The sequence below is a fragment of the Puntigrus tetrazona genome, chromosome 15 (assembly GCF_018831695.1).
Source record: "Puntigrus tetrazona isolate hp1 chromosome 15, ASM1883169v1, whole genome shotgun sequence".
In the NCBI taxonomy this organism is placed as follows: Eukaryota; Metazoa; Chordata; class Actinopteri; order Cypriniformes; family Cyprinidae; genus Puntigrus; species Puntigrus tetrazona.
The window spans coordinates 22,772,063-22,773,836 of NC_056713.1; the positions used below are offsets into that span (position 1 = coordinate 22,772,063).

The 1,774-nt window shown below is 30.6% G+C and overlaps 1 protein-coding gene across 1 annotated transcript in view; it reads right to left on the reverse strand.

Annotated features, from left to right (window-relative positions):
• chordc1a (cysteine and histidine-rich domain (CHORD) containing 1a) overlaps positions 1 to 1,774 on the reverse strand; it is an 8,759-nt gene extending 6,985 nt beyond the window's left edge. Inside the window, exons 1-3 of the mRNA XM_043258747.1 lie at positions 1,456 to 1,774; positions 454 to 503; positions 182 to 238 (exon numbers count right to left, since the gene is read on the reverse strand). Of these exons, the coding sequence (XP_043114682.1) occupies positions 182 to 238; positions 454 to 503; positions 1,456 to 1,519 (171 nt within the window). The 5' untranslated portion in view covers positions 1,520 to 1,774. The remainder of the gene's footprint in view (positions 1 to 181; positions 239 to 453; positions 504 to 1,455) is intronic.

A 1,774-nucleotide genomic window follows, 5' to 3' on the forward strand; every position in this document is an offset into this window, starting at 1 on the left:
TATCTTTTCAAAAGGAACCGTGTGATGATCAATGAAGACGATTAAACAGATTAACTGAAGCAACAGGTTTCATTTGGACCAGTAGGGCGCGTGTACTCGAGTATAAAATGCTCAACGAAATGTGAACGATGAGTAAAATCTGAGAAAGATGCGTCTTCCTCGGAGGATCTGAGTCACTTACCACAATACTGAGAAAATCAGAGAAGTCCGTCGTCCGTCTTTTACAACACGACCAACCCTGAAGAAACGAGAAGAATAAAGTAAGATGGATTTGTTTGGATTTCTTTTAGAAAAAACAACTAATATTTTCTCGACACCGGCACGTGAAACATGCATTTTACTTTGCAAAGGCGTAGTGCGAGGTGACATCGTTTTTATTACTGCTACACTGCAATATGAATACAGTTATGCAAAGAATAAATATTTTTATACCACTGATATCCACACACTCACCTTCAGAGCATCATGGAAAACAGGAACTCCTGGATGGTACGTACACGCATCTGAAAAACACGATTTCTCACTTAAAACTAATGAACAACACAATGAACAACAATAAAAACAAAGAACTTTGTAAATATTACATGCAAATTTATCCAAACATTATTTTGAAATTTGTAATTATTATTATTACTAATAACATTACTTGTTTATTATTTATACATTTTTGTATTATGTAACATATTTACTTTTTTCTTTCTTTAATAGTTTGATTGAATGATGAAGTAAAAATTAAATGTAATGTAAATGTATATATATATATATATATATATATATATATATATATATATATATATATATATATATAATACATCTATATGAAATAAATCATTTACTTTACTACTATTTTTATTGTTATTATTTATACACATAATATATTATATATGTATATGTATGCAAAATGACTAAATGTATATATATATATATATATATATATATATATATATATATATGTGTGTGTGTGTGTGTGTGTGTGTGTATATATATGCACACATATACATATATATATATTTAATTTTATTTCATCATTCAAACTATTAAAGAAAGAAAAAGTAAATATATTAAATACAAAAATGTATAAATAATAAACAAGCAATGTTATTAGTAATAATAATAATAATAATTACAAATTTCAAAATAATGTTTGGATAAATTTGCATGTAATATTTACAAATGTGTGTGTGTGTGTGTGTGTGTGTGTGTGTGTGTGTGTGTGTGTATAGCACACTTAGAATAACATACATACTCGTATGAATCCATAAACGAACAAAGCAAGATTATTTATATTTATGCATTAACGACTTTACTGCGTGCATTAAAGCACAGACAACAAAACCAGATCCATGGAAGCTCACTGAAACGTAACAATATTAAGATAAATATGAAACAGCGCGTCATACAAATGAATGAACGGCATTTCAGCGATGTGTAAACTTCAGCGTAACAAACACTCACCTTCAGGATTTCTTTCTGGATCAAACCGCTGCAGGCAGCCTTTATTATAACACAACACGGACATCTTTACGACACAAATGAAATCTTCGCAACCTTTAAAAACTCCCTCTTTTTTATTATATCGCGCTTCGTTAGACGCCGGGTCTCTCCTCAGCCGGAAACTCGCGCGAGACGTTCGGGAACATTCGCGAACTTTTCTCTCAACAGAAATAAACGAGTAGAACGGAAGTGAGAACGAAGTGGATGCTATAAATTGGGATAGTTTATTATTTTGCCAATTCCCTGAGCATTTTACAATGTAACTGCTGTGATTTTTTTC